The sequence below is a fragment of the Vigna umbellata genome, chromosome 11 (genome assembly GCF_029865625.1).
Source record: "Vigna umbellata cultivar VRB3 chromosome 11, Vumbellata_1.0, whole genome shotgun sequence".
NCBI classification, from domain to species: domain Eukaryota; kingdom Viridiplantae; phylum Streptophyta; class Magnoliopsida; order Fabales; family Fabaceae; genus Vigna; species Vigna umbellata.
In genome coordinates this window covers 19199808-19212916 of record NC_142175.1, presented here as the reverse complement: position 1 = coordinate 19212916, position 13109 = coordinate 19199808, and the positions used below count along the sequence as shown (strand labels likewise).

The window sequence follows — 13109 nt, the reverse complement described above, 5'->3', positions numbered from 1 at the left end:
GTTTAGAACTTTCTTATTCATTACCATGAAATAAAAATAATTGTCTTATTTCTCTGTTATACTTGCTTGTTTTATCATGAGACATGTGCTCATATTTTTAACTGTTTTCCCAACATCTTCATCTCTTCTTACTCTGTATACCAAGCTGATCTGTCAGGAAAGCCCCACAACCCCCTACCCTCATCACTCAAAATTCTGTTCACTGATAAATTACAGAAAGTCGACAAACACAATGGCTTCTTCAAAAAATTTAACACAACAAAAACTAAAGGTTCAGGGGAAAGGCTATAAGGATAAATGCTATGAACAAATAAGGAAGACTGTAGAAGGACGGTTTAACAAGCTTCTCACTGAGGTTAGTCATATTACTGTTCTGCATGTTCCCTTTCCTGCTAAAAATATGCAGACACTGACTTGCTTGTACACCAATGTAAATTTGCTATTCTTTATGCTACTCACTGTTAATTTCATTTATGAATCAGTATGTGTTTGAGGACTTGAAAGCAGCTTTAGAGGAAGCACGAGCGGTATGTTTGACTAATTTTTAGCTTCTGATCTTTTTACTTTCTGTAAAAGCATTTATAACATATTATATACTCTAATAAACATTTATGACTTTCTGTTAGGCAGATTGCAAAATCATTTGTATACTCTAGTGATCAACCTCCAGACATTTTCAATTAGGCTTACGGATACCTGGCTCAACTATATGTTTGATAATCTTGGCATAATGATCCATACACATTTACTTGAAAAGTGTTGGAATATCTTAGATATTCATGATGAGAGGATATCCTGTTTATATGGTAGAAACAATTAGCTGTAATCAATTAAGTCTAATTTAAAACTTTCAATAACTGCTCATATTTCAGTAAGATTGAGTTGGTTATATGATGGACTTGTATAACTAACATTTAGCTAGTCATTGCATTTTAAAGTTCATGCATGCTTGTTAAAGACTGGACATTGGGATTGCCACTCGGCTTCACCTGTAAAGAATGCTGGAGGACAGCATTAAAAACAGTTTATGAAAATGTAACCATTCCTTATGAAACCATATTTATATATAAACTATCATTTGAGTAAACTTGCTTATAATTTAATTGGAAATGAATGAGGAAGGGCTTCCACATCCCAATGATGTATCTTCTCTATATCCCACTTAAAATTTTAATTGTCGTGTATACTCCTTAAGTATTTTAAAGCTGTTATTAGTGAAAGTGCAATGTGAGAATCTTGTTTCACTTATTATATTCATTTTTGTATTAGTGGATGTGTTATTGGTTGGAAATTATATTGTATAATTTTAATCTCACTTTTAATAATAAATTTTCTCACTCACCCTCTTCCCCCTCTCCTTTTGTCAATTATTTGATACACTCAAGTCAATTATATCAACTGATTCATGCTATGAAGGAATTCCATATTTGTCGTGATCTCGTATTTACAGTACAATTGTTAATGTAATTATTCAAAATATCATATCATTTTCAGATTTCTGTAGGTGAAGTCCAGTATTATTCTCTATTACTTATAGACCTTTTTACTTAAATGGCATATAGATTGGTGAAGAGCTTGGAGATGTCTATGACTACGTTGCCCCTTGCTTTCCTCCAAGGTTTGCTCTACATTGAATATACTACCTTTTCACTCTTCACAGCTTTTGAACAAACTTTCTGCTAATTAAAGATGTCATTTTGAGATTTTTGATGTGCTTTGTACTATAATTTCACCCTGTTTAGGTATGACATGTGCTTTGTATATCATCAAAGGTTTTTTAAAAAAATTCAAATTAGTTTTTCTGGAGAGTATGTTTTTTTTTTTTCTAAAATGAGTATTGTAAAAAGTGAGAGAAAGAAATGAATAACAGAAAATGTGAGACATTGAGAACAAAGTCATAACTTGACCTCCTACCTCTATACTAATACATGTTATGGAGACGAAAGATATGCGAATGTTGTGTCTCAGAGGTACACGTGTGTGTATTATCCATAATAACATAATGGAATGTAAAGGGAATCAGTCATTAATACAATCAAATCATTACTTATACACATGTAAATTTAATATTCAATTAATTATTATTATTAAATAATAAAAAAATATAGCACATTTTAATTAAATGTAAATTAATTTTAATATTTAGTACACATAAGATAAATTAAAATTAATAACAGCTTTTAAAGTACATGCAAAGTTGAGCATCCCTTTCTAATTTATACATAGAAGTAAAAATATAAATTATAATAAATGAAAGAAAACTGTGAGCCAACACTTGCCAAAAGATTCCAAGACACTCCAACAAAACTGGGCCAACATTGAGACACTTCCCTACATATTAAAGTGGAAAGCTTTTGTCCTAAAGTTAAATATTTCAATATTTAAAATTAATATTATATTAAGTGCCCACAATATGCAGAAAAGAAAGAATTTTTGTGCAGAGGAGCCCAAAACTTAAATAGGTCCTACAGAGTTACTATCCAATGGAAAATGTTATGGAATGGATTTTTTATTACTGCATGAATGGGTAGAGAAAATCCCATTGGGGATGCTCTTAGAAACACTTGTTTCAATTTTTATTACATGTTAGAGTACAAAGGGAATCAATCATTGATACATATTGTGTAATGTCTATCTTACGGATGTTAACATGTGCCTATTATAATCTATCCATATTTAATACTTGAACGGTTCAATTCTTGTACCTTTCATATTCGCTGCACGCACTATGACCAACTAATTGGTTGAGCCCAGAGCCCCCACATTCCTTATTATTATACTATATCTCAACGCATAGTTTTCAGCTTATAGTGAATATTTCTCTAGGATATAGCTCTAATTACTGTAATTAACTTGTAGTGAATATTTCCCTAGGATATAACCCTAATTACTATAATTAACTTGTACTGAATATTTTCCTAGGATATAGCTCTATTTACTATAATTATTAATAAATATTTCCTACCTATCCTAACTGTTGTCCAAGTTAGGATAGTCACTCTTCAACCGATCAGCTTAGGGTCTTTGTTGCTTCCCATCGCTCTGCTCGAGCTCTCACCGCCTTCGGCCTGTTCGGCTCAACTCCTCACCGTCTTCCACCGTTCGGCCTAACCTCTCCCCGCCTTCCACTGTTTGGTCTGGCCTCTCTTAGCCTTCCAACGTTCGGTCTGGCCTCTCCCCGCTTTCCACCGTTCGGCTTGGTCTTCCGTCTTTCCCCATTCGGCCTTCTCCTTCTCTCCTATACCTTTTTTCTCTCATATACCTTCCAACCCCTAACAAAAGGATAGACAAAATTAACAAAAAGTTGGAAGGCCTTAGATTTACTTTTCATAAGGTATGTCCACATTACACTAGTTTAATTATCAATAATAGTAACAAACCATTTTGCTTCAGAAATAGATTCTAAAATTGGTCCCCAATCATCATAATGAATATTGTCAAATGGTTAAAATACTCCTTTTACCAAATGAGGGATAAGATGCACGATGATGCTTTGGTAGTTGACAAATATCATATTTGAAAGACTCAATAGACTAGGTAATGAACAAATGATGTGGGAACAAAGATCTTATAAGGTTGAAAGAGGGCCCAAGTCTTTTCTGATGAAGCCATATTTGGAATTTACCCTTGTTTCTAACGTTGCTTGTTGTCTTATGACCTTTATTTTTGATTTGGTCGTTGAGTTCCAATAGGTACAACTGACTCTACTCCTTACCAATTAAAATTGTCTTTCTCGTGCCAAGGTCCTGAAATACACAAGAAGAGAAAAAATTTACTGAACAATTCAAACCGTTTGTGTAGAGATAAGGTTATTGGTTAGTTGTGGGACATGTAAGACATCCATCCTTTAATACAATAGATCATTCTAAAGTGATATTCCCATATTTGAATATGGGTACACTATCATCTTTTGCAATTATAATGAGTTGTTCATTGGTCATTTTAACATTCGAATTGAAGAGCTTAGGAAAAGGAGTCATGTGATCAGTTGCTTATGAATGAAGAATCTGAACACCGGAAGACAATGGGGTCAAATGTATTGAATTTAGTGTTACTTTTCATGGGTATGGTATACAACCTAGATGACTTAGTCATTGATTCAATCATTGTTTTCAAATGATCTAGTTCATCTTTAAAAGCTTTCATATTGAAAAACACCCTAACAAAGAGATAATAACAATTCAACTGTTATCGCTGATTCGTAAAAAAGAAAACCTGTTTGGCATTGGAACCAAATCCAAGTTGAATAAGATGCCACCCCTTGGTGCGCATGAGGTCCTGATGACCCTGTCTGTGGCAGCAGTGAGTGGGACACACCTTTCTGTTCCACAACTAACCTCAATGATAATGACTGTAGTTAACAAGGCAATGGAAACCGGGCTCTCTTGTACCAACTTGAAAAATAAAGAATTATTTATTGATCACCCATTACATTCTAATAACCAAAAGCCTAAAAAATGGAAATAAACAATATGCTAAAATAAATAGGAATAATCTAAATTATATTTTTTCTAATTATTATAGAGACATTGAGCATATTTTTTATCTTAGTAACCTGCTATTTACAACATAAAATGCTTTATGTACATGTTTCATTTGTTCTAATTGATTTTTTAATTCTGGCAGATATGAAATATTCCAACTGATGGTAAATCTTTATACTGAGAGGTTTATTCAGATGCTAAGATTGCTCAGCGACAGAGCAAATGAATTAACGAACATTGAGATTTTAAAGGTATTTCTCTGGAGTTTTTATTTATGTATAACATGTTATTACTTTCTTAGAATGTCATTTTTCCTAGATAAAGGAGAGCCGGCCTCAAACTTTCCAAATCTGTGGCATATGAGAAAATAAGTTATTATCCATCCAATTCATCTGTATTAGACTCTATTTTTTATGTAATGTTAACATTCAATGGATTTTTTGTCATGAGGGAGAAGAGAAAGGAAGAAGATTCTGAAGAGGTAAACTTGTGGTACTTGTCAAATTGAGAGGAGAATCTGGAGTGTGGAGCATGATAGTAATGGTGAAAATGCTGTTGCTTGCACATCTTCGTGAGATGTCATAGTAATTAGAGAGCTTCTTTTTGAGAGTCACGGTGGCAGCTTTGAACACCCATGTCAGCGGTGGCAGTGGAAAATTTCTTCTCCTTATTCTTTTGCTTGGGTTGCCTCTTTAACTTAGCTAATATGCTTCAGCAAAAATCAGAGATGAGAAAGAGGGTAGTCCATTTTTGAGGTATGCTGTTGTGTCAAACACATGATGCCAATAGGGTAGAGGCTTGGAGGTTTTAGATACTTGAGAAAGATACACAGAAATACTAGAATGAATTTGAGAGCATGTGTCTCTCTCTTAAGATTTCATATTTATAATCATTTTGGATACATCTGATACAATGTATGAGAGGGAAGAGAAGAGAATTCTAAGAGATACATCAAGGTACTAGGTTCAACACAAAGCACACAATATCTTACAATAAATCCTATTTAACAGTATTTATCCTAAAACGACCTTAAGGTGGAGCCTACAAATTGTTTGTGCAAAACTTGGAGCAAATAAATTCAATCCAACGAGCTCTTAAGCATTTTGTTAAAACATTTGCAAGTTGATAATTTTATCTAACAAACACAATGCATATTTCCTTGGACAACAATTTTTCTCGAATAAAATGGCAATCACTTTCAATGTGTTTGGTCTCTCATGGAACACTGGATTGGACACAATGTGGTGACTGGCTTGATTATTATGAGCAATAGAGAAGATTGGGAGAAAATATCCCTTGTGTGTTTAGCATACATATAGGGTAGTTTATTTATATTGTAAGATATGGGCCAATGCCCTTAATACAGAATAGACTAAGCCTAAATAACAGAAACACTAATCTTAACATCTAACACTCCCCCTCAAGCTGGAGCATATAAATCATATGTTCCAAAGATAATCAATTCTAGGTCCTCGTAAGGACTTAGTGAATATGTCTGCCAACTGGTTGCTTGAGTTAACAAACTCAGTCTTGATATCTCCGGATATGATCTTTTCTCGAATGAAATGACAATCAACTTCAATGTGTTTGGTTCTCAGGGTTAAAGCTAATATGGAGAGCAGCTTGATTATTACATATAAGTATCATGTGAGTGACATCTCCAAATTTCAATTCACTAAGCAATTGTTTAAGCCACACAAGCTCGCAAGTAGCTGATGCCATAGCTCTATATTCTACTTCTGCACTGGACCTTGCCACAACACTTTGCTTCTTACTTTTCCAAGATATCAGGTTGCTACCAATAGAGACACAATATCCAGAAGTAGACCTCCTATCAGAAGGGGAACCAGCCCAATCAGCATCTGAATAACAAACGATTTTTGTATCGTTGTTAGGGCCATATAGCAAACCTTTTCCAAGTGATCTTTTAATATACTTCAGTATGCGAACAACTGCATCCCAATGGTCTTCACATGGGGAGTTTAGAAATTGACTCACCACACTAACTGCGAAGGAAATGTCAGGACGCGTAACAGTAAGATAGTTTAATTTACCAACTAGTCTTCTGTACCGTTCAGGATCTGAGAAAGGCTCCCCCTGATTTGGTAGGAGTTTGATGTTAGGGTCCATAGGTGTCTCAACAGATTTACAGTTCATTAACCCTGTTTCCTCCAAGATGTCTAACGCATACTTCCTCTGAGATATGACAATACCATCATTGGATTGTGCTACTTCAATACCCAAAAAGTACCGGAGTTTGCCAAGATCTTTGGTTTGAAAATGATGACAAAGGTGTTGTTTCATCTGAGAGATGCCAAGATAGTCGCTTCCTGTGAGAACAATATCATCGACATACACTATTAAGTAGATACATCCAGCACTCGAGTGGCGATAGAACACTAAATGATCCGCTTCACTGCGAGACATACCAAATTGTTGAACAACACAACTGAATTTACCAAACCAGGCCCGAGGAGACTGTTTTAGGCCATATAAGGATTTGCGAAGACGACATACCAATCCAGATGACTCCCCCTGAGCAACAAAGCCAGGCGGTTGCTCCATATAAATTTCTTCATGCAAATCACCATTGAGGAAAGCATTTTTTACATCAACTTGGTAAAGAGGCCATTGTCGAAGAGCGGCCATGGCAATGAATAGGCGAACAGAGGTCATTTTTGCCACTGGAGAAAAAGTATCACCATAAGCCAAACCAAAAATCTGTGTGTAGCCTTTGGCAACCAGTCGAGCTTTCAGACGATCAATTGTGCCATCAGGACCAACCTTGATAGCATACACCCACCTGCAACCAACAACAGACTTTCCAGATGGTAAATGGACAAGCTCCCAAGTTCCACTTTCCTGTAAAACACTTAATTCATCCATCATAGCTTGACGCCAACCAGGATGAGTTAAGGCATCACCCACAGATTTGGGAATTGACACAGAAGAAATGGATGAGAGACAAGTATAAAAAGATGGAGATAATCTGTGGTAATTAAGAACAGTATAATGGGGGGAAGGATTACGGGTAGAGCGTATACCTTTACGGAGGGCAATAGGCAAGTCAGACTCAGTTGCTGGAGCCGAAGGAGACACATGAGGCGGCATCGGAAGTGAGTCATGAGGGAGACAATTATGGCGACTATAAACCTGAAGGGGTGGAGGTGAAGGATGATCTTGTGGTGAATGTGTTAGGTTTCCAATCAATGAAACCTAAGGATTGAATCGCATCAACACTCAAAAGATCCTGAATAACATCCGCTCTTCTTATTCACAGTAAGAAAGTCAATTACAAGGTAGCTATGGGAGCCTAACCTCCCCCACAGGAATACTGTTTCCTGTATAAAGAATGCAAGTAATCAAAAGTCCCTATCCTTCTCCTCTCTAGCTATTTATACAAGTTTGACCTCCTAACAGATACATCTCCCTTCCTAACTGATAAAACAGTTAGGCTACTGACCCACTAACTAACTACTTCTCCCGTCTGTTTCTTCTCACATACACCTTTAGCCTCCTATCATTACTTCCCCCCCCCCACTTTCAACCTTTTGAAGTCTGGAAACTGATCTTTGATTGTGGCTAGATCTTCCCAAGTTGCTCCTTCTTCACCTCCAGTCTGCCATTCGATTAATACTTGCTGAATTGACTCCCCATCCTGCTGTATCTGCCTCTGGTGCAGAATTTTTGCTGGCCAAAAAGCAGGTCCCTCTGCTTGCAACTCCTCGGGCAGATCCTTTTCTATTTTTCGATCCCCCACTGCCTTCTTTAATTGTGATGCGTGAAATACCGAATGTATCTTTGCTGACTCAGGTAATTCCAATCTAAACGCTACATTTCCCACCTGCTGCAGTACCTTGAACGGCCCAAAATACCGTGCAGAAAGTTTGGGATGCAACCTGGTTGGCATTGAAAGCTGTCGGTGTGGCCTGATTTTCAGATAGACCCAATCTCCCACTTTTATATCAACTTCCCTTCTCTTTTTATTCGCTTGCTGTGCCATCAAATCTTGAGCACGACTCAAATGGTATTTTAGCTGCTTGAGAGCCTCATCTCTGGTCATCAAATCTTGAGCTACTGCTTCAACTGGAGTTTCTCCCGGAATGAAACGGCTGAAAGAAGGAGGAGGCCTGCCATACACTATCTCAAATGGGGTACACCTGGCTGCCCCCTGATAACTCGTATTGTACCAAAACTCTACCCAAGGCAACATCAAATACCAACTCTTGGGCTGTTCAGAACAAAAACAACGCAAATATCCCTCCACTATGCGATTCACAACCTCTGTCTGCCCATCCGTTTCCGGATGATATGCTGTGCTCATCTTGAGCTGTGTCCCTTGTTTTTTAAACAAGTCTCTCCAAAAAATACTCAGAAATAAAGGGTCTCGGTCACTCACCATAGAAACTGGTATCCCATGCAATCTTACAACCTCTTTGGTAAACACATCCGCCACGGTCTTTGCTGAATATGGGTGTTTTAGTGCCATGAAATGAGCGTACTTGCTCAATCTATCTACGACCACCATGATTGCATCATATCCTTGTGACTTAGGCAGTCTCACAATAAAATCCAAGCTGATTTCTTCCCATACTGCCTGAGGAATGGGTAAGGGTTGCAGCAACCCTTGTGGTAATGATGTTTGATACTTATGCTGCTGACACACCACACAACTGGTTACAAACTCTGTTATCATCTTCTTCATGCCCATCCAATACAGTGACTGAGCTATCCTTCTATAAGTCCTATAAATTCCCGAGTGTCCCCCCATTTTTGTTACATGAAATTCACCCAGCAATTTTGGAATCCAAACTGACTTGGCCGACAGTACCAATCGACCCTTGTAATGTAATCGTTCATTTTCCAACGTATATGGCACATGTGAATTGGGATCGCGTTTCAAGTCAGCAATCACCTTTTGTAACTCTGCATCCTCCTCTACTTCTTTGACAACCTCTTCAAAATCTGGCCAAAAAAGCCTGGATATCGCCCTCAACTCTTTCCCCTCCAGCTCTCCTTCATTCTTCCTCGAAAGGGCATCAGCTGCCCTGTTTGTGCTCCCCTTTTTATATACCACCTCAAAATCATACCCCATCAATTTTGCCATCCAATTTTGCTGACTCTGTGTAGTGATCCTTTGCTCCATCAAATATTTCAAACTTCTTTGGTCTGTATGCACCGTGAACCTCCGCCCGACCAAATATGGCCTCCAATGTTGAATGGCCAAGACCAAGGCCATCAACTCCTTCTCATAAATGGATTTGCTGAGGTTTCCCTCGGATAAAGCCTTGCTGTAAAACGCAATTGGCTTCTTATTTTGAGTCAGCACAGCCCCAACTCCTCCTCCCGACGCATCACACTCAATATGAAATTCTTGGGAAAAATCTGGTAGAGTCAAAACAGGTGCAGCAGTCATCGCATTTTTCAGCTGCCTCATCGCTTCTCTCGCCCCTTCGTTCCATTCAAATTTGCCTTTCTTCAATAGGTCAGTCAATGGTTTGGCCAATTTGCCATACCCCTCCACAAACCTCCTGTAGTATCCGGTTAAGCCCAAAAACCCTCTCAACGCTTTCAAATTTCTGGGTGCTTCCCACTCTCTTACGACCTTTACCTTCTCATCATCCATCTCCACCCCTCCTTCTGAAATTTGATGGCCCAGGTAACGAATTTTTCTTCTCCCGAACTCACACTTCTTTTGATTTGCCACCCAGCCATCCCGTTCCAGCGTTTGCATCACCAGATTCAGCTGCTTCAGATGATCCTCCCAGCTGGGGCTGTAAATGAGGATATCATCAAAAAATACTAAAACCCACTTCCTCAAATAGGGCCGCAATAAGTTGTTCATGGTACTTTGGAAAGTTGTCGGGGCATTCATGAGGCCAAAGGGCATCACGAGAAACTCATAATGTCCTTGGTGGGTGCGAAATGCAGTTTTAGCCACGTCTTCTTCCTCCATACGTATCTGATGATACCCAGACTTGAGATCAATCTTAGAAAAGTACCTGGCACCCGTGAGTTCATCCAATAATTCCTCTATCACCGGTATGGGAAATTTATCCGGTATGGTCGCCTTGTTTAACGCCCTATAATCCACACAAAAACGCCAACTTCCATCTTTTTTTTTCACTAATATAACTGGGCTCGAAAATGGACTTGTGCTGGGACGGATGATTCCAGCTCTCAACATTTCTTCAACTTGCTTTTCAATTTCACTTTTGAGGAGGTGAGGATACCTGTAAGGCCTTACATTTATGGAGTTATGGCCCTCCTTGAGCTGGATACGGTGCTGCTGGACACGTGTCGGAGGTAAGCCATGCAAACCTCGAAATAAGTGTGACTGGGTCTGCAACAGAGTCACTAACTCTGCCCTCTGTCCCACGGTCAAATCTGTCCCCCACTCACTACTATCATCTGCCTCCATTCTACTCAAACTCCACACCATGGCCCCCGCTTCTGCATCCACCACTTTTAACAGTGACTCAGCCTTTACCAGCTGTCTCGATAGGGATGGGTCACCCTTAATGCATATCTTCCTATCCCCCACCTTGTAAATCATAGTCATATTACCCCAGTTACTACTCACTTCTCCTAATGTGGCCAGCCATGCAACTCCCAAAATTATATCCACCCCTCCTAAATCAAAGACGTAAAAATCTTCTTCCACGTCGACTTCCCCCAACTGCACTGTTACCTTGTCACACCGACCACGCGCCTCCCTCCGATGGCCATCACCCAAGCTTACGCAGTATGCCGGAGTGTCCGTCACAATCAATCCCAATTCCTCCATCACCTTTCGACTGATGTAATTGTGACTGGCGCCACTGTCGATCAACACTACCACCCTCCGTTCACCTATCGTTCCCATCAGCTTCAAAGTTCTCGGACCGGTCCACCCCTCAGCAGAAAACGCCGATAACTCCATCGTCTTCTCCCCTGTATCGTCAATCACCTCCGTCTCTCCTTCGTCTTCGTCCTCCGCCAGTATCAACACTTTGAGGCTCTTCTCTGTGCACCGGTGGCCGGGGGCAAAGGGCCCTCCACATCGATAACACCTACCCTCTTCTCGCCTCTTAAGGAACTCAGGATAGGGCAAGTTACGGACCGTCCTGGTTCGACCGTCACCGGCCGTCGCAACGCTCCCTCTCGTCACCATGTTCGACGCCACTCCCTCTCTTCTCGCGACTCCTGTGCTCTCCGCTCTCCCCGTTTGCGGAGTCGTGTTTCGACTGGGTTCCCATATCCTCCCTGTGCTTGCATGATGGCCCCCTCGACATCCCGAGCAATCCGCATCGCCTCCATCAATTCCGATGGGTTTTGAATTCGCACCTGGACTTTTAAATCATCACGCAATCCCGCCAGGAAGTACCCTAGTACCTGTTCATCAGGTATGCCCCTTGTCTGCCCCATCAACACCTCAAAATCCCGAACGAACTCCTCCACCGTACTCGTCTGGCGTAAAGTCGCCAACCTCTCGTACACCGTTCCCCTAAAAACTCCTCCAAACCGGTTGATCATGGCTGCCTTTAGTCCTTCCCATGACCGATTTCTCGCTTTCTCCCTCCAAAAGGTGAACCAATATGCCGCACTCCCCTCCATACTGACGTACGCACGTTCGACTTTCTCCTCGTCACTGGACACCTTCTGTATATTGAAAAATCTCTCGGCTCTATTGAGCCAACTCAGTGGTTCCACCCCATCAAAAGAGGGCAATTCCACCCTTCTCCTCCACGGTTTCTGTTCTTCATTCCTATCGCCGGTTCCTCCGTCTCCGATCTCCCTCCCGACTCTTTGTCGGTTGTCATTCACAGAACTATCATTGGAGCTCCCTTCTGCCTGATCGACTTGCTTCCCCAACAACTTCATGATTTGTTGTAAGTCCCGCCTTACCGCCACCGATTCCGCCTTCATCCCTTCCATCGTTATCTCAATCGCTTCCAATCTCGCCTCCGTTGCACTCCATTTCTTGGTGTGTCACCCTCCTCCAAATTTGGGATCCGGCAGGTCAGACCAAATTGTTAGGTTTCCAATCAATGAAACCTAAGGATTGAATCGCATCAACACTCAAAAGATCCTGAATAACATCCGCTCTTCTTATTCACAGTAAGAAAGTCAATTACAAGGTAGCTATGGGAGCCTAACCTCCCCCACAGGAATACTGTTTCCTATATAAAGAATGCAAGTAATCAAAAGTCCCTATCCTTCTCCTCTCTAGCTATTTATACAAGTTTGACCTCCTAACAGATACATCTCCCTTCCTAACTGATAAAACAGTTAGGCTACTGACCCACTAACTAACTAACTACTTCTCCCGTCTGTTTCTTCTCACATACACCTTTAGCCTCCTATCAGAATGAGAGTCTAAAGAAGGAGAAGACAAAATGGGGGGAGCATCACCAGGAGGATCACAGATAAGAGGAATATCAACAGTAACAGGGAGAGGTACAGAACTAGAAGATAGATGTGAAAAGTAAAAAGAAGACTCATCAAAAGTGACATCAGCAGAGATAAAATGACGATTGAGGGAAGGGGAAAAACACTTATAGCCCTTTTGTGATCGTGGAAATCCTAAGAAGACACATTTGTGAGACCTAGGAGAAAACTTATCAAGACCAGAACTAAAATCAT

At 40.0% G+C, this 13109-nt stretch overlaps 1 protein-coding gene across 1 annotated transcript in view; it reads left to right on the top strand.

Annotated features, from left to right (window-relative positions):
• The window catches only part of SEC6, a 43344-nt gene that overhangs the window by 17139 nt on the left and 13096 nt on the right, over positions 1–13109 (top strand). The window contains exons 11-14 of the mRNA XM_088102289.1: positions 217–355; positions 483–527; positions 1563–1618; positions 4627–4735. Of these exons, the coding sequence (XP_087958415.1) occupies positions 217–355; positions 483–527; positions 1563–1618; positions 4627–4735 (349 nt within the window). The remainder of the gene's footprint in view (positions 1–216; positions 356–482; positions 528–1562; positions 1619–4626; positions 4736–13109) is intronic.